We start from the raw sequence: 21752 nt of genomic DNA on the forward strand, positions 1-21752 counted from the left end.
TGGACACCATCTGCTAATAGAATATCATAATGCTGGTATTAGTAATGTAGGTTTGCATATGGCTGGCACAGTGGCATACACAATCTACTGTACTGTACAACTACATCATTTGATCCATCTTCAACTTTTCTAACCTGACATTAGTAAAAAAATGATTTGCATGATAAAATTATAAAATAAACATTTTTTTTCCTAGGTTCTAATATATAAGTGAAATTTAGCCCCAAGGATATAGTACTATCTCCTTGTGCTTTACAAAATTGAGAGAGTTAAAGATTTATACAGAAACTTAAAATAAAGTACGGTACAGTATAGTTCGCCCTAGGATTTGAGACCACCTTGGGACCTTAAAATATGGAATGGTCTGGGGGTTCGGTCTTCAATTACAGGTTTAGTTTTGTGTTGAAAGATTGAAGATTATTTGGTTCCTTGACAGGGGTCTCATAATTTGAGGGTTCTCAATTAGAGGGTGCAAACTAGGAAATACTGTAGTGCAAAATTCTTTTTGAATATGAGTGCTCCAGATACTTATTGTTTCTCTCAATGATTTAACTTCTTATTCTGTTGTGTAGAACTTCTTAATTTTTTCTTATATAAAATATAATATGATAATAGGCCAAAGTACATTCTAATAGATGTGCATGCATCCTTCTCCATTGCTTATTAACTTTGGGGATAATTCCAGGTGTGTTCCATTTGTCTGCACACCAGTACATTGTACGAGTACTTCACCATTCTACCAGGTACTGTACTCATTAATATAACGGCTGGGTGGTGATGAGAAGCAATGTTGATGAAGGCTACCTCCATCTGTCAGCATCATACTCTCAACCCCTTGATGTTATACCCAATAGCTTGTCTGTCAACATCATACTCTCAACCCCTTGATGTTATACCCAATAGCTTATCATGCTCCACATGCTTAAATAAATAAGAGTGGCTAGTTTGTGTCTGCTATGCTGCATGAATTGTCAGGAGAACAAGAATATAAATATTTACCATAGTTAAGTAGTTCGTAATTATGTGGTGTATAGAATGTTGCAGAATTTGTAATTGAAGAGGGTTTGGATTTATGGATTATGCCCTTCCAATTCAAGTTAAACTCGGCGAGTTAATTTACGTTTTAAAAGTAATGTTTCCTGTGTTTACTGTACATCAATTAAGCTAATGCCTTTACAGGTCATAGGACAATCGGTCAATAATACTAGTTAGCTAGTGAAAATGTTGTTTGATGAACGATTGAACTGTGTGCTGATAAATGGACATTTCTGGATTGTCAATCAAACATAACAATTGACCAATCAGAACAGGAACAGGAAAATGCGCGCGCCAGCAACGAGTATACTCGCCCACAGTGTGTTGCTGAAGACGCCAGTGATGAGTATACTCGTCAAAATCGGGGTAACATTCTAGCGTTTATAACTTCAATTGTTATATACATTGTAGAACCACAGACTCAACGGCTGGTAGTTCGGGGAAGATACTACTAGATGATAGCGTACAAATGATGTATGTATGTTTGTTGTAATGTTGCCGGTAGTACACTTGTGCGGCACAAGTGGAGGCGCCCTTTGAGCATATACCAACCCATGCAAAAAACGGACAAGATAACTCGGACTTGGCGTAGTCAATAAAAAGTGCTATCACAGTGCTGTCAACGAGTTTACCTGTTCCATAATATTTCCCCACCAATTTATGAAATACATTATTTTGATGATATACTGTATGACTAGATAAAATTTTAAAAAAGCATGTTTGTACTATGTAAACTTGTTTTGGCAAAAGGGAAGGAACCTTAAACATAGGTGTAGTAGTAGTTAACGTGTTAAAACATGTTTTTGCTCATTCATACTAGTTTTGGGATGGCAACCCTGATTTTAGGCATGTCACATGTCTTTTTTTTTTAAAATAAAATTTATAGTGTGGACAGGGCTTTAAGCTCTGTCCACACTATCAAATTTTCTTTGACAAAAAAAAAATTGTTGTATGCCCATATTTAGTCATGTTGTGCCTATATATGGTCATGATGTGCCTATATATGGTCATGTTGTGCCTATATATGGTCATGATGTGATGTCATCATGACCATATTTTGGCATGTCACTGTTTTTATCAAATAAAATTAGATAGTCTGGTCAGGGTTTTAGATAAAGATTGTCATTTTAAATGTTTTGGCTTTCTGTAGATTTACTCAGGTATATCAAGCACTTGTGTAATGTTGCTATGTACAGTAACTAACAAAGGATTGTACTATGGTGTGACATCAACGATGCTATAACTAAAAACAACTTTACTTCCTTAAGCCTGAGAATGAGACTTGATTATAGTCCTGGTATTGAATCTTTTTTTAACTGGTAGCCAGGGCCAGTTTGTTGGGGGAAGTTTGCCTGTGCGGAAGTTGTCTTTACTTTGCTTCTGACAACCTCAAATGAAAAACGGCTGGGAAATATTTTTTTCTTGACCTCAGCAATGTGGTAGCCTTGGCTGAAATTATTCAAAGCGGGTTGGAGTGCCCCCGGGCCGTAGTTGGCATGCTGGCTGGGGTTAAATACTAGGCTTTAATAAGCATCACACTCAGTGCATGCTGACTTCCATCTTGTAAGTGGCAAGTCATTGGATGAGAATGAAATAGAATTTTTTGAAACTATAACAAGGAATTTTGTAACAATAAATTTAAAAAAATTTAATTAGAAAATTTCCTTTTTTGCCCTATTCCAAATATTTGAAATAGAAAAATTTTTGCTGGGCCACCGAGGACCAGCGCCGTGCAGTTTGGCGCCAGTACCAACATAAAACAGGTACATTATCCTTATCCTGCCTGTCTCTCATGCAAGGGTTATTCGAGGAACAGAGCGGTCGGACTCAAATTAATACCCGACGCTGGCCGAGTTTGAACTGGAATCTACAGTGCAAGAAGCAGGAACATTACCTCTTAACCAAACGCTCACCTACATATATCGGCTTTGTCTAGTACTGGTAGTGTACTGGTTCTCTGTGACTTTACTATATTTGTACAGTAATATCTGTGAATGATCGTCAATAAGCTATTGCTTTTGTCTGTGTAATTCTCCCACCCATCTTCTACCAAGGTCATTACCATAAACAATGTTTGACATAATAGGATGGCCTCTGAAATAATCTCTCAAGTTTCAATATCATAACCATTATTACCATCTGGTAAATGCTAACCATTGACCTTCTAGTTTTGTTTGCCTTTGACACTCTAACTGAACTATGTTTTTTTTTTCGTGATTTTAGTCTCGATTTCACTATTTTTGCAGAATATCAAGTGTTTTTTTTTTTAAGATTATTAATTGTTCTAGTCTTGCATCAGAGGGAGTGAGGGAGAGAGAGAGAGAGTAAACTAATCAATCTCGCCATACTGAAATTAAAATCATGTCCTCAAATGTTTCCCATCAAGTGATCTGTATACTGTATTCAAACTTTTCAATATGCCCTTATCTAACTCCAAAATGAATCTCATCCCATTGTTATTAAACCCCTCCCATCTTACCCATTAAGTTCCTCCTGTTGTACAATTGAAATACAAACTACTTTGTGGTACTATAGTAGACAGTCAGTCAAGCATATCAGATTGATGAAAATAGGTTTAGTTACAATCTATCTCTGCGCTTTACTAGAAATTCCATGGTAACACCATTTTTCTTTTCTCTTGCAGACCACCAGCATCACTAAAGCTATCAACAATCAGGAAGTACCAGTCAAAGAGAAACATGTCAGAAGTATCCTTTTAAAATTGGTTTGCCAGGTTTACATTGTTATTCTTTTGAAAAAAGAAATGAACATTGAAATAAAAGTTAATATGGGTGTCTCCTTAATTGATATGTCCCACAGGACAGGTTCTACTGTAGTCAGTTTTATCCAGGTAAGTATTCACTCATAGTTTACCAACATCACCAGTGATTTGTGTAAAAAGAAAAACAAGGTTGTAGAATAGCAAGGGGCTAGAAGCTTAGGTCAGTATGCTAATAATAAATTACATATATCCAGTGAGAAATTAATGAAAAATGGTACCCACCACTGTCATCGCTAGTTTGACATATTTAAATGTTGGGGAATGTCGGATGTGATCAGGATATGTTTAATTTGGTAATGTTTCCCAAAGGGGACGTTGAACAGGAGATGGGGAAACCATAATGTTTGGCATTATACAGAATTGGTGGTAAAGTATTGGTTATATTTACGACCACCAATTGCTGTAATTGAGTCATTAGTAGTGAATGTTGTTGAGTGAGGGAGTTGATACTTAAAGATAGGCAGATCATCAAAATTTCTTTGACAACAAATATATGTATTACATGTCCATATTCAATTCAATTCAGTCAACATTTATTTGGTACTCTCAAGAAAATATATATAAAAAATATATAGTCATGATATGCCTAAATATTCATGACGTGATGTCATCATGACCATATATAGGCATGTCACATGTAGAGCTGTCAGATTTTTGTCTGTCAGATTCAATAGAAAATTTTGATAGGAACACATTTTCATATGCTTAAGACTGATGTCATGGAAATGATGTTAATGATCTTAACCAAAGTATAGATGTGATTATTGGTTCCTTCCAAGAGAAGGGTGCTGGTACATTTTGGACTGTGGTTTCCAGGTTACCCATGCAAGGCAACCCAATCGTCTGCTGGAAATTCTGTCACACGTTGCACAAACTGATGAGAGAAGGCCATGAACATGTAAGTATTTCAGTATCGTAGTGTGTTATTTTTACACTTAATTACTTTCAATTTTTTAATAACATACTTTATTTGATAAACTAATTCTTGAAACCTGAACGTTAGTTTCAATATTCCTTTATTAAGTATGGTTATGAAAATTTGAATAAACTCCCGCTTCGAATAATCGCCTCCCTCGAATATACGCCCCTCCAAAAGCTAATTTAGATTAAACGCCTCCCTCTAATAATCATCCCCCCCCCAAATTACTTTGAACAAAAGTAATGGAAGCAGCGTCATTCTTGACACATTCTATTAATCTACTTCAGTAGAATTACATTTTTTTCTAACCTGAGATTAATAAGTCTTTTGAATCACACAATAATAACACATTTTGGCAGTAATTATGTTTTGTAATTTCACATTTACTAACAAGTTAAGGCATTTATTTGAGAATACGTATCCATTTTACATTTAAAAAAAATATGCCTCCTTCGAATAAACTCCCCCTCAATAACCCTTCTCAGCAATAAATACTGTAATTGATTTTACCTTAAATAAGCAAATAAATGATTTACTTAATTTATTTATTGATATTTTACTATTATACAGCTTATTTTTCACAGTCGCCATATTTCTTCAGTCATAAACCTCTAAAAATGATAAGATTTTATTGTTTCAGTTTCTGAACTTAGTATAGTGAAGTACATACTTCAACATGCTTGTGGTTACTCTACATACTTACTTTGCAATCCCTAGTTGACACTCATATTTACTCTACATTTTTGCTCTCATAACCTTGAGATTTTCTAATGGGAATTATTATGCCAGGATAAGTTGTCATTTCTACTCCATTTTGACACTAAATTATGAATGTACTTACTAAATATTTCAAATTGTAATTCTAACTGCTGATTCCTACTTTACTATTGCTACTGCTACAACTAATGTTGCAACAGTAGTATTACTTTCTGCTGCTTGTGATGTGTTGTTACTATTGTGGCTAATTTCTGTGACTACTGTATTACTATAGTTATTTTATTGCTATTGTTATTTTGCTAACTCTCTGTACTAGGTCTGCTAAGTACTAATAAGGTTGCTACTGCGACAATATGTAACTGCTGTTTAAAGTGTCAACTAAATACTATTAGTAACTGATACTACTTCTGCTGCTACTACTTACAATTACGAAAGGGTTCCCAAATCCTAATTCCTCTGCGCTTGCAGGACTCGTGAGTCGTATGGAAATTAGGTCATTCTCCCACACTCCTACAAGTAAGCAAAAATCCTCTGTGAACTCACTCAACTTCTGCATATCTATGATGCTTACTATTTTGTAACCACTATTTTAAATATAATTTTGAAATAGTGAAAGATTGTGAAATTGTTCTTTTGGGGAAAATAATTCAAGTATTCAATTAATTATTTAAAATCTTTTTTTTTAAGGCTGTGAAAGATTCAATGAAACATTCTGAGCATATTTCAGATCTTGGAAGCATGTGGGTAAGTCTGGTAGTACAGTAGGCTTAAAATGTTTTCCTTATTTGAAAGCCTGATTGTCCATAGTTCGGAGTCAATTTGTGAGAGAATTGAACATGAACAAGGCAAAAAAAAAATCTAAGAAAATGTAAGGGAAAATGAGTTCCTGTCATTGATGCATCCATGAAACATTACTAAGATTTGAAAATTAACTTAGGAGCAGTGGTGAATCTAGGAATTTGAAATAGAAGGGGTCCCAGAGAGGGCTTTTAACAGATGGAGAGTTTAGACTAGTACCTTAGCCCCAACATGGGTGTGCTGAGGTATAAAGTTTTATGGCTATGGCACCTCTAGGTGGCCGGAAATGACATTCTCAGACTTAAATTTGAATGCAATTTTTTTTCCCCACTTAAATTACAAACCTAAGATTGTGACTATAAACCTGTTAGTTCTATTTATCTAAATCTTGTTTTTTAGTAACATTGTTAAACCATTTTTGTTTCAATTTCATTCTTTAGGCACATATGCAGGAAGGCTATAGCAAGTTAATCAATGCTTATTGTTCCCTGCTTGTCACCAAAATAGAATTCCACAAAAAGGTAAGATTTCTGAACAGAAGGAATGAATCTGTGACTTGATGGTTAAAGTGTCAGCCTTCCAATTTGTAGTATCTGGGTTCGATACTTGCAAACAACCAAAACCGAATCCATTCCCCAAGCAATATAGAGCCAGAGATATGTATATCAGCATATTATTTTGGTCTCTTGTCATATACTTGGCCTTTATTGTTATTTGTGTGTTAGTTATTATGTGATAATAGATTACTAGACATATGGGTCTAGATAATAGATAACTGGATTTTTTTTGGTTGCATTTGTTGTGATTACACCTGATTGGCATATCATTGGCGCTCATGCATAAAGAAATGAAAGGAAAAATAAAATTGAACTAAAGTTCTAAGTAATAAGCATTGATGAATGGATTGCACTCTCATTGTGGTTTTAAATGAAAACCCCCACAAACCTTGATAATAATCCAGGTACATCTCCTATTTGATATATTCCTTTGTGGTACTGTATTGGAACATCCATCATATCTCTAGGTATCTATTATCTGCACTACACATACTTGTACTCATTCACTTAGCATTCACTCACACCTTTGATAAGGTAGTTACACTTACATAATATTAATCATAGCTATCCACTATAATACCATTTTCACTTTCATTACTATGTTAGTTACACATCCATTAACTCTAATAATAGCTTCACCATTTCAGTATTATACCCGTGACTGTACTAGTTTTTGTACAGTTATTTTTCCTTGTTATACATTTCTTGACTATACTTCAAACATCCCTTGACAACAGTTATAAAACCTTCTTCACTGTAATTACCACACCTTCCCTACATCATAGCCTCCACATTAATTATCAAATTCCTTCTTTGTACTTTATGGTATCCCATTTTTTTTATACCTAATACTACATTATTTAACTTAATTCCTACAGTATGTGGTATTTACAATTATACCATGATCATCACATCTGTTTTAACAGTAATTATCACACATCTTTTGTATCTATACCCTTGCAGTATAATTATTATACCCCTCATATTATCTACTATTATCTCCCCTCGTATTATATGCTATTATCTCGCCTCATACTATTATCTTCCCTCATATACTATCATCTCCCCTCATATTATAAATATTTTCTCTCTTCACTTTTATCATATCCCTTCACTATTATCTCTTTACTATCATACATCCCTTCTATCTATACCTTTACAATATAATCATCATGCACCATATTATACTATTGTCTCCCTTCACTTATATACTTATACCCATTCACTTTCACATTTTCACTATTATTGTCATCATCATACCTCTTTCACTGCAATTATATCACATCACTTAACTAATTCTTTTACCTTGTGTTACCCCTCCCCTCTTCCTTCATAACTATCATACCCCTTTACTCACCCTTTCACTATTATTATTATCATATCTCCTTCACTATAGTTATATTTCACCCTTTCATGGTTATATCCATACCACCTTTACTACAATTATACAGTTATATATCGTATCCCTAGACTTCACTTCCTTAATACCTATCACACTCTCAGCACTATAATTACAATACCTTCTTCACTATAATTATTATACGCTGTATCACATCCCTTCCCTAATGATCACACCTTGCGTTTACCTTGAGACAATATTGATTGTGTAAGGTGCTATATAAATACCATACCATATAAATGGCCATGACCATGATATATCTATTCAAACACTTACGATATTATAACTTTATGATACACACCATTTCACATATTAGGTTAAAGTGTTTTTATTACAATATCATGTTTTTCAAAATTGTTTTGAAATATCTTTTCTTTTTTTTTTTTAACTTTGAGATTATATTTCTCAATACAAATATGACTGGATTATACCTGTATTGTTGCATTTTATTATGTTTTTATAAAGAAAGTGATGCTGTGGTGTAAATTCAGTATATAAGACAGATTATTGTTTATAAATTGAATACCGAGAGAATGAGATATCATGGTCGCAGGATAAAAATTTTTAAAAAATTCCTAATAATTTTTGTAATTTTGAAATACTTGAGTAGATTCAAACAAGACACTGTACATATAAACAGAAGTTTTGCCTAATTGTACTAGCAATGAAAGGCAGATTGGTGGTTGTTGAAATGATGCATTCTACAGTTTATCATGTTGACTGAACAGCTTGCTTCAGTGTCGCATATTATAGTGTGCTCTATTGTCTTTGTTGTTATAATTCTTTCTGTATCACACCCAGTATGTCACTTGCCTCGGAGGAAGGCAAAGCTATCAATTCGGCCTCGTGACTGCTGCTAAAAACATTAATTCAAATTTCCTCTTTTGATCGGTTTCCCCAAGGTGTTTCAGAAACGTAGTAATGAGACAAGATCTATTTATAGCACTATTGTTCTGAAGAACACAATATTATGTATTAGTATATGTACTTGTCAGTTAAGAATTGATAATAAAATCATGATAAACTTAAATATTTTTATGTGAACTTTGTATCAACGTATATTTTTAGTCTTATTTGCTACTGAATGTTGTAATATTAAATCTATAATTTATCCATTCATTTAAAAGTTAATGAGTTGGTATCTATTGAAATGAAATGCTTAATAACAAAGCCTAATTGTGTTTTCCAGTATCCCACAATTCCTGGTAATCTTGCTCTGAGCGACATTGAGAAAGACTTGGAGAAACTCACTGAAAATGAAATTAATAATTAGTAAGTGAATTTGTTTTGCTTCACAAGATTTGTGCATCCCATCAAACAATTTTTAAGGAAGGCTGCTGGTTGTATGTCTGATATCTTGGCTTGCAAACAATACAAAGTAGACAGGATCTTCTGAACACACAGAATTAAATATTTTAATATTAGCCAGTAATATAATTGATAGTTTATTCAATTGTACACTTCTTAAAGAGAGGCACTTCATCACAACTATTCATTGGAAACTATTTGTACATTATTATTACATAATGTATATCATTCGGGAAAAAAATCCCGAATTCGCAGAATCAATTATAACATTTGTTTTAGCAAATATATTAAATATTTGATAGCCTCCTTTATAGTTTTTAAAAGTTATCAAAGTTTTTCCAACTCTTTAAAATGAAACATTAAAATAACGTGTGTTATTTTTCATCATGTTATTGAAGGAGAATCTTCTTAAGTCAAGCATAAATTATAACTAATAAACAAAGTTAATATAAATAATAATAAATCTCAGTTTGTATAGTGCCTCACATTGATGTGACCTTTGCACATTCGAATAACTATGCAAGAGAAGTTAGAGGAAGTAGACCTTGAACTTAAACTCATAGATTAGATCCGACAGCCAAGTACATCGATGCAACATTTTATTGCAATTGAATAAAAAAGTAATTATAATTTAATATGAGCTTGGATGTTTGACAATGTGAAACATACCATACATAGGTCCAAACTTTCAGTTTAGTTTCATTTCCAAATAACATAACACTACATTATTAAGCGAAGGAGGCTAAATAAGTTCTTATATAAATCATACAAAACTTTTAAGTTGTAGCCCTCCCCCTCCCCTCTTAAAAATACTAGATAATAACAAATTCAAAATTGACAATAGTATGTTAACAATTCCAATTTTCTCTTATTAGCTTCCAGTTGTGTGTAGAGATTTTTGATTACTTGGATGCTCTTATAGCTACGTCAGATGCCAGTAAGTGTAGTATAGCTTTTTAATTTTCAAAATTTTATATCATTTAGTCACATTACAGTGCACCTTCCAGTTCGAGAACCATCTAATTCTGAGACCCTCAGAGTCCATTTTTCAAAGAACCAAAGCCACCCCTCTAATTGGAGACCGAAAACTCCGAGATTACCCCAAAATTTTCAGGTCCCCAAGTGGTCTCGAATTGGAGGGCGGACTCATGTAATTGTTTTTAATTCATATTTGAAAGGATGAACGTGGATGAACGTGGAGATATAATTATTATTGACATTATTATCATAATTGCTGATATAATGTTAACAGTTGTTCTAATTATTGATATTTATGAAATCGCAAGTATTATCATAGGATAATAATAGCAATAATCACAAATTTATTTTCTGGCAATTTCAAAGAACTATTAAAGCAGAAATACATAATTAAACCAATAAAAAAAATAAAAGTTTAGTGAATGATACAAAAAGCTATGTGTTTGCCAATTGAGCTCCCTCATAAAGCAGAAGGAGCAATAACAATTCCATTGAGAAATGTATTGTATGGTAATTATTGTTTTTTTGTAATGTACCGTAATTTAGTGAAATCTGTTATGATAGCGCTTAATCCTCTGTGCACAACAACTGTGAAATGAACCATAAGCTATGAAAGGAAGGAATGAATCATAATCTATTGAACTAAAAATTAAGCATAGTCCTTAAACTAAACATAGATTACTTTAGACTTTTGGGCAGATAAAAAAAATTATCACTCTAGTTTTTCAAACAGTTGATGAGGGAGGTTTTGTTTGTCTTTTTTTTTTGTTGGAAACTCTGGATATGGAGTAGGCCTATTTAAATAAAAGAAACGTAATTAAAAATGCACATTTGCATGTTAGGGTAAAGTGTATTACATTTAAAATGACAAAAATGCTCATATAACATCTGCATCGTAGTTTGATATGGACTTAGGGAGTGATAATCTGACCATTTTTCTATTGGCCTTGAATAGCTTACCTGCCCTTTGTAATAGAAATAAGTAATGTATGTATATAATGGCATATTAGGGAAAGGTTTATACAAAGTACACAAAGAAATAGTAGAAGGGTGGTGGAGATAAGATAACATTCCAAGTAGGACATTTTACATTGATATATTACCATTTAATGGGTAATAATTTTGTCATCAGCATTATTGTTTGTGGTTAGTTTGGGGTATAATTTTGTACCATGTTTTCTATCAAGGTAAACCTTATTGATCCAATACAGGAAATTACAGTCATTAAAAACACAGAGGATGTGTCTGCTATCTGCAGGTCAACATCTAAAGTGAGCCTGGAATGTTGTAGACTATGCATCAACATTAACCTGGAGTTTTGTAGGCTAGGCATCGACGTGAGTCTGGAGCATGTTAGGGTCGTCTAGGCGGGTTGCTCTCTACAGGAAGTCCATTTATGTTTCATCGCTTGAATTGGAAGTATTAGATCAACAGGATCACTTCCTGTCAGGGATAATGCAGGCTTTCAAATTGCTTCCAGGTGCCTGTGGTTTCATTTTCATTATGCTTGATTACATATCCAATCACCTTCCCATTTACACTCTGTATTAAGCAATACAAAATGGAAGTGTTTTTTTTCACCTTAGACTTATATGTTTTATTACTCATTCTTTATTTCTTTATTCTAAAATGAGACAGTAAAATACAACAGTGGAGGCTCTAGTTATTTGCAGATAGGAGGTCCATCATGGCATCGAACATTGGGATATCCATGCTTGTTTTATGAGGGTAGTAATGACCCTGACCCCCTATGGTTACACAAGTGCAATACTGGGTGGCTTGACAAAATATCAAACATGAACCTAAATCCCTATAATTACATTAACATGAGATTCTCAACCACCTGTCTCAACGACCAGTACAATGTTTTCAACAAAAACATGGTTTTTTAAAAAAATAATATTTTCAATTTTTTCTTTAAGGAGTGAAGTTTTGTCCTACATGACGTGTTATTGTACTAAATACTCAGTACGTTCCCAAATACTTTCGAAAAAAATTTGCAAGTGATTTGGGTGAGAATCTAACCAATGACCTCCAGATAACTACCATGAAGCCATAACCACTAGACTGCCGAGATACTTGCACTTATGTGCTATTTCGATGGGAGTTTGCATCAGAAAAATGTTTCCAGATGCAAACTTGATCGAAATAACAATTTTTTCTTGCTAATGCTAAAAATGTATATTGTATTAAGCAAGCCAGCTTCATATACAAAGTTTTGTTTTTTTTTGCTAAAACTAAAATTCAACTCATTTGTTTATGTACTGAGTTATATCCATCACACGGGAAGTTCTTTAAATTTATAGCAGACATCTTAACTATTAAATTTGCCTGAAAGTCATCATTCAATATGATAAACCGTCTGTCTGCGGATCTGGGAACATAATGATAAATTGAAAACATGTTACAAGTTCATATTTTCTTTGTTTTTTACAATACAGTCTTTGGATCATTTGACCTTTCAAAGAGCATATCTATGACCAACTCTGGACAATGTCGGTTATCGCCGCTGATCCCCATCATCCAAGATTGCAGCCATCTGTATGACTTCAGCGTTCGGCTGATGTTCAAACTTCATGCATGTAAGTCAATGGAACCTACACAAAGTAAATCTCCCCTTCTTCACAAAGTAACTATGCCAAAAGTAATGATCTTGGAATGATAGGGTATGCATCAAGAATTTGAAACAACATTGCACGATCTCACAAGAGACACTTTTTCAAAAATAAATCATGTTGTAAGTGAACTCAGAGCCGTCTTACGGTAATGCTGTACTTATTATTTATTTTTAACAGTTCTGAGTGTTAATCAGGGTGTGGGTTGCCTGAATAAATATTAATAAAGAAGGAAAGGAAAGAAAGATAATGTGCTTGCATTGCTAATACTGATCCTTCACAACCCCCTACTAACCCCATGTTACTTTTTAACTCCATTTTAAGGTAAGAATTCACTTTAGTATAGGTTTTTTTTTGTTAAAAAAGAACATGTTATTGTTTTTCATTTAATGAAAAATTCTATAGATTATGTTGCCTTCAACTAAAAATTTACATTCTTATTTTTTTATAAAATTTTAATTGTTTTTTAAACTGTTTTTCTTTAAGGTTCACAATCTATTCTCAAATTATTCACCAATTATACAATTTATTATCAACTAATTCAATATTTTATAATTTTTTTTCCAATATTTATTTTCTTGTAAAGCTTGTCTTAAAATATTAAATAATATGCTTACTGATTTCTGATTCTAGGTTTACCTGCTGATATTTTGGATGGGCATCGTGATCGTTTCAAGAAACAGTTTGACTCCCTCAAGACATGCTTTCTCCGAGTTAAAAACCTCATGTATTTTAGACGATTAATTCAAGTGCCAACCTTACCTGATGTAAGTATATCAAGCTCTGTCCAGATTATCAAATTTTCTTTAACAAAAAACTGTTGTATGCCCATATATAGTCATGATGTGCCTATATATGGTCATGATGTGCCTATATATGGTCATGATGTGATGTCATCATGACCATATTTTGGCATGTCACATGTTTTTGTCATAAAATTTGATAGTTTGGATAGTGCTTTACATAGACATCTATGTACTTGTTCTGAGTAGCAGTGGCAGCGCCCGTGGGGGACAGCAAGGGCTGAAGTCCTCCCACTAGACAGGTCAAGTCCCCCCATCTGACAGAGCTAGTCAGGCAGTCGGACTAAAAGATATATAAAAATAGGCCCACGCCAAGCCAACACATGTCTGTCACAATCAGAGTGTCATTTCTGGCCACCCAGAGGTTCCTATTATTAAAAAATCTCATTTGGGAGGGGAACACCCTCTCAAACCCTTCCCCTAGCTCGGGCCTACCAGCCTAAGTCCCCCTTTGTCGGACAGCTCAGCGCCCCTAGAAAATATATCCTAGAGCTGCCACTGCTGTGTAGTCATATTTTGATTTGTTTTTGCAGCCATATTAATCATGTTTGTAATTTTATTTTATCTGTTTATTATTATTTTTTTTTTTATATTGCATATCATATCCATTCATTTTTTCAACTCTTTATTTCGGAAATTGTTATACATCCATTAAACAATAGAAAAGTTCAAATTTAAATAATATATTGTGCTGTACCTAGATTATTACTAGGCCTTCCTATACTGCTTTATGTAACTAAATATTTTATATTTGGAAAAAAACTCATGTATTTTAATTTTTTTAATTGTACATATTGTATCCATTCTTTTATCTCTTTATTTCGGAAATTTTTATACAGCCATACAAATGAAAAGTTAAAATTTTCAGTTCTGCTTTGCTTAGATTATTTTACTAATCCTTTCTAATACTGCTTCACATTAAATGTTATATATTGGAAAAATAATGTCAGAACACATATATAAAAGTTAATTATGATTTTCAAACAATTGAAAAGTATAATTTAAAACAGTAGATATAAATTTGATATTTTATGGATTTTTTTATTTTTTCTTCCCTTCACAGAGTCCTCCCAACTTCTTTGTCAAAACCACTGATTACAGCCACCACTACACACCAGCCGTCGTCCTGCAGGGTGGGGATATGGAGACAGAGACAATGAGCGTTGCCAGCCACGAGAGTCCACCTGTAAGGATAGTTAAAAGTCTTCTTTATCAATACAAATCAATATGTTAAATACTAAAAGATACACTGAGAGAAAAGTTGTTTTGCTTTTGTCTCCCTAGCTTGCTGAAAAATGCTATACAATGGAACCTCTCCTTTTGGTACACACCTATTAAGCATATACTTTTTAAGCCTCGAAATGAAGGAAAGTGTATCTTTTAACACTACGGCTAATCCCTATATATATACTTGATTTTATATCTTGGTCTGTGCAATTCAGGATCAGTCGCTATCAGAGGTGTGATTTTTTCACCTGTTGGCCTTTTCCTGTCACTGGCAATCTTTTATTTCATTGATATTTTATTGTATTTTTGCCTGTGTGAAGTCGAATAAATAATAAAAAAATAAATACTTCTCTGTAGCCGCTACTGTTAAATCTTCTCATGACATCTCTGATAACCAATTAATATATACATCTATTTATGATACAGCTCTCTGTTTCATTTTCTATCTTTAAATACTTTTACTTATCTAATCATATAATGTTGTGTTTTGGATTTTTTTTTCAGAGTCCTAGAGATTCTACATTGATGGATGATAGTAACTTTCAGGATCTGTTGGTGGATGTAGATGCATTGCAGCAGAATGGTCAATTTTCATCTCCACCACCAAGAGATGACAGGTAGAAGGGCACTTAATGGTTACCAAGGCCAATAGTATCTTGGCTGATTTCTGTACAGTAACATCTCCCAATTTCAAACCTCCACATTTTACGAACCCAATTTGCGGCGATCGTTTTTAACTACAAAAACACTTAAAATAATATAAAATGTTACTTCAGCTAAGAAAGAAAGAAAATATTTAAACCAATAAAGTGACATGAAAACTAAGAAATATCAATCGTTTTCAGTTGAGATATGTTACATTTGAGCTGTGCAAGCTAGTTCAGGCATACTGTACAGTAAATCTCACGTTTTGTTCTTTGGATTCGCAATCTTTATGAAGAGAATAATAACACTAGTTTTGGTCCTGTTTGATTTGGTAATCACTTCTAATGAATACTTCACAATTAACACAGGTAATTTTAGCTTTTGTAAATTATTATTTTGTTGAAAAAAACAGTAAAATCCAAGTCAATTTTTGTGACAAAATTTTGATCCCATGGCAAGGCTTAGACCTACCTAGTCCTGTTCTTTGTAGTGTAGGCCTAGGCCTACTCTCTACCACACTGAGATGCTGTGAAAATTTGAACTCTCTGAATTACAAATCTTCTCATTTACTCTGTTCAGACAGAGAGGTATGTAATTTGGAGATGTTACTCTATTCATTATAATCACAATGCTATATTTAAATATCCAAAAGTATGATTTTTAATGTTTAATAATTTATATCTACGTAATCAGATTTCTTAACAACGCACTGAAATGGAAGTAAATTGTCATCATTTTATTTTTAATGCCTTTATGATGAGAATATTTGTAATATCAATATTAGTATATATAAATATATAAATGATTATTGATCATTAAAATAATTATGGATAATATTTTACAGAGACTGGTTGATAGATCAACTGAGGCAGGAAATCAGTAACCTTAAGTTTGAACTGGAGCGAGTCAAGAAAGATGATCAAAGAATAATGGATGATATGAAGAAGAAACTGATGGAGTTGACAAGACAGTTAGAAGAGTATAGATGCATAGGAAGGCAGATGGTCGATGTAAGTCATTTGGGCTTTTTCAAGAAATATTTTCCCTTGTAAATATTTTGAAATTGAATTGCTCATTTTGAAGTAAAATAAAAATTATCAACTTGAACATAGAAATTGGTGTATTTAAAAAATGTTTATCCATAATTCCAGATCGAAAAATGATAGAAACACTTCCACTCATTGAAAGTGTTTTAGTATTTTTAATATCATTATTTCAGTATGAAAATCAGGGTACACATTTCTCAAGTTAATAATGTTACTGCAAGATAAGCAAGTTAATTTAAAAAATAATATTTTGTCATTTTAAGGGGACAATACATCTTTAAGATATACAGCCTTAAAAAATCAATTAAAACAGTTAGTAGTAATATCATCATCGTCATCATTTATTTACATCAGCATTTTCCCTCTTACGAAGGGTTACTGACTTTCACGCCATGATGACACTCCCATGTTCCACTTTTTCCTATCTTCAGCATCCTCCTCATTTAGACCAACTTTACAGCTTTCTTTCTTCACCATATCTTTCCATGTAAGCTTTGGTCTTTCTCTTATACTATCCACTTCCAGATCCCATGCTTGTTTACACAGGTTGATCATCTTCCCTTCTCAGCACATGACCCATCCATCTCAATCCACTTTTCTTTACCACTTGTACAATAGCTTCTTCCAGACCCAACCTATCCATGAGCTCCCTTGTATTCTTTCTATCGGACAGTTTCAAACACCACACATCTTCCGAGTTAGTTTTCCTCAAGATAAATTCTTCTACTGACTTCACATTCCACATTTCTGAGCCATATGTTATCGCTGTTTTAACACAAGCTTTATAGATCTTGCCTTTCATTCTCATTGTGAACCTTCTACCAGCTAGGATCGAAACCAGCTCATTAAACTTGATCCACCCGAATCTGCATCTTTTTGCAACTTAGTCTCGCATCCTCCACTGCTGTTGATTGTGTCCCCAAGATAACAAAACCTATTAACCTTTTGGACATCTCCCATGTACATCCCTACCTGCTCCTTTACCACTTCGTTACTAGTCTCTCTGCATTTCTTGCACTCAAAACTCTGTTCCATCCTGTTGGTAATTTAAAGATCAAATAAGCAGTAACCTTCCAATGATACACAAGTCAAAACAATATAACTTGTGTATATAAGTGTAATATCAACCTTGTGCATACACCCAACAAGTTCTCGTAATCTCGAAAGCTCCAATGAGGGCAGTATAATATAGGCAGTAGAGCTAAAAATGATCTATTAATCAACTATTATTCAATCAACTGAGTGTTTCTAGAGCTCCTGATGAGGGCAGTGTGGTAGATGCAGTAGAGCTAAAAAGGATCTATTAATCAATCAACTATTAATCAGTCAGCCTCATGAGGACAGTATAATAGAGGCAGTAGAGCTAAAAAATATTATTAATCAACTATTAATTATCAGCTGAGTGTTGCTAGAGCTTCTCATGAGGGCAGTATAATAGAGGCAGTAGAGCTAAAAGATCTATTAATCAACTATTAATCAATCAGCCATATGTTTCTAGAGCTCCTCATGAGGGCAGTATAATACAGGCTTAGAGCTTAAAGATCTATTAATCAATCAACTATTAATCTATCAGCCGTGTGTTTCTAGAGCTCCTCATGAGGGCAGTATAATACAGGCAGTAGAGCTAACAAAGATTACTCAACTATTAATCAATCAGCTTTATGAGGGCAGTATAATAGAGGCAGTAGATCTAAAAACGATCTATCAATTAATCAGCCAAGTGTTTCTAGAGCTCCTCATTGGTGCTAAAAATGAAATAAAATCAAATTAAAATAAAACTTGCATATATGAATACAGTGCGGACCTTGTTTATATGAATAGATTATAAACCTTGTGTATATAACTAAGATAAATTATATTTCACTTATATAATATAATATAAACCTCAGCTATATTGAAATAACACAAAAAAATATATTATTTGAAAATGAATATTGGACATGTGCCAGATATGAAGTGTGTATTCCTGCAACTGTGTTCTGTGAACCATGTAGACACTTAACATACAATAGTCTGTTTCAAAACATATGCTACAATGCATGGGAATAAACATGTGTTTTTTACATATTTCTTTTTGCCATCACCTGTTACATAGCATTTTCAAATTGAGCTTTACATTTTGGTATAGGTTTTGTAATAGTTGAATATTTATAGTTCTGATTACACCTTCCTCTCTTTTCATTCCATCAGATATTTTAAAGTTATTGTACTTTTTAAAATCTTAAGTTATCATTTCTTAGATAGAGCCAGACTGATGGTTCCTACTTTGTATACACATTCATTAACAGAAAACCTAATTACTTTATCAGTACGTTTTATTAAAGAAAATATGCTCAAAGTCATCTGTATTGTTAGTGTGCTGTCAACTATATCAACTGTTACTGATTGATTACAGGAAGAATTTCAAACAAATTCAGTTAAGCTGCTGTTATAAAACTGATGAAAAAGTGTCACTCCAAATAAATTATTATTATTATAAGAAATATAAAGTGTGATTTGTAAGCATAAGTTTTTTTTTTATTAGATTTTGGTTTTCTGATCACTTTTATATTTGTACCTAAGATTAAATTATAGTAATATTTTTTTTTGTAGGAGAATCGAAGTATGAAACAACACCTTGACGAAGTGTTGACAAATTCTGAGAACATTGGTGCTGTCAAAGACCATGCAGTCAAATCAGAGAGTAAGTATAATAATAAGGTAAAATCTAAAGCTGAACATGAAGGTCACATGCCAGAGAGTGCCTCACTCTTCCTTTAGTGTTTAGGCATGGGTCTTGGCTGGGCGGGTGTGGGATACTGATGCAAATTGGTTCCAATATGTGGGTAAAAATACTGAAAATTACCATTGATTTTTATTGGAATAGGAGTTTAGTTTCTTATTTTCAATTTTTGCACCCTCTCTCCCAGGTCAAACTGTGTTTTGGTGTACAGGTTTGCCACTCCTGCACAAGTCTGTTTACTTTTCCAGAAAGAATAGTGATGATGATAATTATATTTGGAAGTTTATAGGGCTGATATTCTTTATCAAAAGAATGAAAAGAAAAAAAACATAAATCATCATTGTCAGCATCACTATCACAGCCATCTATACGACCAACATCATTATCTTCATCATCACCACTATCAATATCATCACTGTATTGTCATCATTTCCTAAAATTTGAGATATTCAAATATTTTAAATTGAAAATTAAGTAATAATAATAATACTGTACATCTTATATTTCTTTAGATAAAGCAAAGATATTTGAAGAAAAATTCAACAAAATGAAAGAAGTATATGGAAAGTTGAGGGAGGAACATATTAATCTTATCAGAAAGGTACACAGTGCGTTTCAAATTTTTATAATGATCAAGTCTTGAAAGTGTGAATATATTGTACTCATTAAAATTAATTGAACTTTGCCATTGATTGTTCTTGGCTACAAAAATATTATTATAATCCTTTTCTAATAATTACAGGATTTTTTGTAGTGTATTCGCTATTCTTCAATTTCTATTATCCATTCAAACAAAATAAATGTTGATTTGATAATGACAGTAAAAACATTTTTTTTTATTTTTTGAAACCCCCATCTGGTATTTTGCATCGATCCCACAAGTGTTACAAAACACTATGCACATATTTTCTGACTAAATTAAAATTTTAAAACAGTTATGTACAAAATTAATAATCTTAATTTCTCTTGAAAACATGGCTTGGAAATTTTTTCAAACTTCACAGAACCTTTTGTAAAGCTAAAACACTATAATCTGAGAAGTTATTGAATGATAATTTTTTCTCTTCAGAACGCTGATGTAAACAAACAACTGTCAACGATTGCCAAGACAACAGAGGAAACAGAGTTTGCTAAACGAGAAACGGAGGTGTTGGTTCAGTCATTGCAGAAAACAGTCGATGAACGAATGTCAGAAGAAGAACAACTCAGAAGAAAACTTGAACGACAAAGAAAACAAATATTTGGTAATGAAAATATATGAAATTTAATTGTAGCAATGATGTACAATGATAAGAATTTTTGTGGTTGAGAAGTTAAAACATCTCTTAAGTTCTCTCATGGCTGAAGAGCCTAATCTATATTTTGAATAATCACCTTGTCTAAATGACTATTGCACACCTTCTCCATAATCAAGTTTGGTTTCCAAGAAGTAAGGACAGAAGTATTTATATGGCATCTTGGATTGGATGATTCTATTATTTTTGGGGGTGGTCTTTTTAAGGTAGAAATAGCAATAGTTGGTTTATTCATGTGAATATGCAATATACAAAGACTACCAACATTATTTAAAGTTCTTTTGTGCATGTGTTTTCATGTATCACTGACTTAACAATGTGTTTGTTTTACAGTCGCTGCTATGCAAGAGGCTGAAGAGAACCTTCGTCGCATACTGGTTCAGATGGACGATCCCCAATTTTCTGGTAGCACATGCACAGCAGGTAAGCCAGTGGCAATTCAAGGTTTAAGATTCAAGAAACTTTATCAAGATTGGCAAAATTTAAAAGAAATTTACATATGCACCACATTACATTTTCACTGCCAATAAAAGCACAGTATTAAATATAAACATCAAACACTAAAAGGAGAACAAAAAGTCAGTCTGTTGCAAACATAAACCTGCACCAAACGGCGTCATGGATCAATGATCCATTGTCGTGTTCCACAATGAAGATGAATTATTGAAAGTAAATTTTCAAGTTTTTCTACCTTATGTTTGGCAGTAATTGTTTAACAATTTTTTCATCCGTCTCTTCTAATGTTCAGATCGAATTCCTCACTAGTTCATTCTGTTTTTTGTTTTTTTTATTATTTTGTTATGATTTTCATTTTTCAGAATATTTTTTAACAAGGTCTGAGAATGCACAACAGTCTTTGTTGACACTACAGAATAGTTACAGTGATTATTGCACTGATAAAGATGG

The 21752-nt window shown here is 33.0% G+C and overlaps 1 protein-coding gene across 3 annotated transcripts in view; it reads left to right on the forward strand.

The window, feature by feature from the left end:
* The window catches only part of LOC117112556 (huntingtin-interacting protein 1-like), a 48172-nt gene that overhangs the window by 12956 nt on the left and 13464 nt on the right, over window positions 1-21752 (forward strand). For all 3 annotated transcript variants that reach the window (XM_033255639.1, XM_033255638.1, XM_033255641.1), the window contains exons 2-17: window positions 3680-3743; window positions 4573-4715; window positions 6141-6197; window positions 6692-6772; window positions 9397-9479; window positions 10391-10452; window positions 12935-13075; window positions 13742-13875; window positions 14975-15097; window positions 15643-15755; window positions 16628-16793; window positions 19422-19512; window positions 20064-20152; window positions 20621-20795; window positions 21180-21269; window positions 21665-21751. In XM_033255639.1, the coding sequence (XP_033111530.1) occupies window positions 3680-3743; window positions 4573-4715; window positions 6141-6197; window positions 6692-6772; window positions 9397-9479; window positions 10391-10452; window positions 12935-13075; window positions 13742-13875; window positions 14975-15097; window positions 15643-15755; window positions 16628-16793; window positions 19422-19512; window positions 20064-20152; window positions 20621-20795; window positions 21180-21269; window positions 21665-21751 (1699 nt within the window). The remainder of the gene's footprint in view (window positions 1-3679; window positions 3744-4572; window positions 4716-6140; window positions 6198-6691; window positions 6773-9396; window positions 9480-10390; window positions 10453-12934; window positions 13076-13741; window positions 13876-14974; window positions 15098-15642; window positions 15756-16627; window positions 16794-19421; window positions 19513-20063; window positions 20153-20620; window positions 20796-21179; window positions 21270-21664; window position 21752) is intronic.

Source organism: Anneissia japonica, unplaced genomic scaffold (assembly GCF_011630105.1).
Source record: "Anneissia japonica isolate Jap-2015-1 unplaced genomic scaffold, ASM1163010v1 scaffold287715_len1027211_cov185, whole genome shotgun sequence".
NCBI lineage: Eukaryota > Metazoa > Echinodermata > Crinoidea > Comatulida > Comatulidae > Anneissia > Anneissia japonica.